The sequence below is a fragment of the Phaethon lepturus genome, unplaced genomic scaffold (assembly GCF_000687285.1).
Source record: "Phaethon lepturus isolate BGI_N335 unplaced genomic scaffold, ASM68728v1 scaffold15814, whole genome shotgun sequence".
Classification (NCBI taxonomy): domain Eukaryota; kingdom Metazoa; phylum Chordata; class Aves; order Phaethontiformes; family Phaethontidae; genus Phaethon; species Phaethon lepturus.
Window position 1 is genome coordinate 1 of NW_010533200.1, and position 1,817 is coordinate 1,817.

The window sequence follows — 1,817 nt, forward strand, 5'->3', positions numbered from 1 at the left end:
TAAAGATATTGAACAAGACTGGCCCCAGAATGTCCTCTCCCAGTGCAGCTTGCCTTGCACAGGGTCTCCAAGTTCACCCCAAAGTCTGCCTGACCTGGCTGGTCCTCCTGGAGTACTGTGAGCAGTGAGCTGGGTGTAGCACACCTTCAAAGGGAGACAGACCACCTCTGGCCAGCACAGCAGCCAGTCTTGGCCCATGGAGGGTTGTTTCAGAATCCCTATGCTGGTGCCTGAGCTCTGGGCTCTGCTAGCCCAGGTCCAGCACGATGTTTTAGCCTGGACTCTGTGCTGTGCCATGGTCAGGATCTTGGAAATAGTATTGGCAAGTATGGACAGCAGTACCCTGCAGCACACACGGGGTGTGTTGGAGAGCTCTTACAAGCCTGACATGGATCATCCAACGTTCACGTTTTCAGAGCACAGAAAACTCCCAACTTCCTCCACATCTCACATTTTTCCACCACATCTATGTGTTTCCCCCAGACAGGGAGTGTCCTACAGCTTGTTCTCTACATCTGGTCAGGTCTTTGGTAATAACTGGGTCTTTCACGAATGCTCCGACTAGCAGAGGGCCTCTGGAACACATTTTTGCACATGCCTGCATCACTTAAAATATCATTATGGTATGGAGTGTCTTTCAATGTACCACCTCTTTAATAAACATAATTCAAGTGTTTCCAAACTGAATTATAAGAAACCTTCAGAGTCAGTAACTGGCTCAGAGTTAGTTCAGTGCACATTTAAATGAAAATGATCATATTGGGCAGATTTTCCAACAAAATTGAATACTGTGCACTAAGCTATTTCATCCAGGAATAACAAATCAACCTGATTATTTTTACATTTGGGGAATTTTGCTTTTAGTTGTTACTATGATACTTATTATGTGTGTGTACACACATGCATAACCAACTTCCCATTCTAAATTGAGAAGACTGACTCATTTCTGAAGCATATTAAGCAATTACATGATATTTGCTCCACCTTGGTCAAAGACAAATTTAATTATCCACTGCCATAAAACTTTTATGGGGAACTGTAAAGGCTCAGCACAGTATACAGGATCTCTCTTACTTCATTGAATTCCACATCCCTCGTGGCTGCCAAGTCAAACCCTTGCTGCTGGCTCTCATACTGGAGGACCCGAATCATCATCTGGTAAGCTGTCCTCACATCGTTGCCATACAAACTATGTGTGTATTTGGTGGCATTCTGCAGCACTCTCACGATCTGTATAGTTTTGTCTCCATCCAGCTTGGTCTCATTGTGGTATAACTTCTCATTCTGAATCAGAGACAAGAAGGAAGAAAAAACCCAATAATGTATCTTTCCTTTTTTCATTCTAGTTACAAAAACAATCATAATTTAGGGATTTTGACACAAAGGAGTTGTTTGATCATAATGCTGTTTGTCTTGAGAAAGGGTGGACAGGACAATCAATGTAAAATGTAACTGAGAGCCAGAAAAGCACAAAGGTCCTGATAGGAAACGAGAGGGTTCAAGGACTCAGTCAAAAGATGGAGTGCAGGGATATCAAACTGCAGTCTGAACTGATATTGTTTATAAAATAAAGGCAAAACCAACAAAACACAGCTTACCATGGTTTTTAGATCCACAAAAGTGCTGGTGGTGCAGTTGAAAAGCTCAGGAGGCAGCCAGCCCTTTTCAATGTTACAATGGCGAACCGCGTTTCCTGAAGGGAACAAAGCATTAATGGTAAATAATGTTCTGAACTGTGCTGGATAAATCTTCATAGATTTCAAATTTCCCAGACTTTCTAGAGATATGCACATATTTCACTTTCCAGACTGGCATTC

At 42.6% G+C, this 1,817-nt stretch overlaps 1 protein-coding gene across 1 annotated transcript in view; it reads right to left on the minus strand.

Annotated features, from left to right (window-relative positions):
- Positions 1-1,074: 1,074 nt before the first annotated feature.
- LOC104619283 (cadherin EGF LAG seven-pass G-type receptor 1-like) overlaps positions 1,075-1,817 on the minus strand; it is a gene marked incomplete at both ends in the record, with an annotated part of 69,170 nt that continues 68,427 nt past the window's right edge. Inside the window, 2 exon segments of the mRNA XM_010285101.1 lie at positions 1,075-1,284; positions 1,599-1,693. Coding sequence (XP_010283403.1) covers positions 1,075-1,284; positions 1,599-1,693 — 305 coding nt within the window.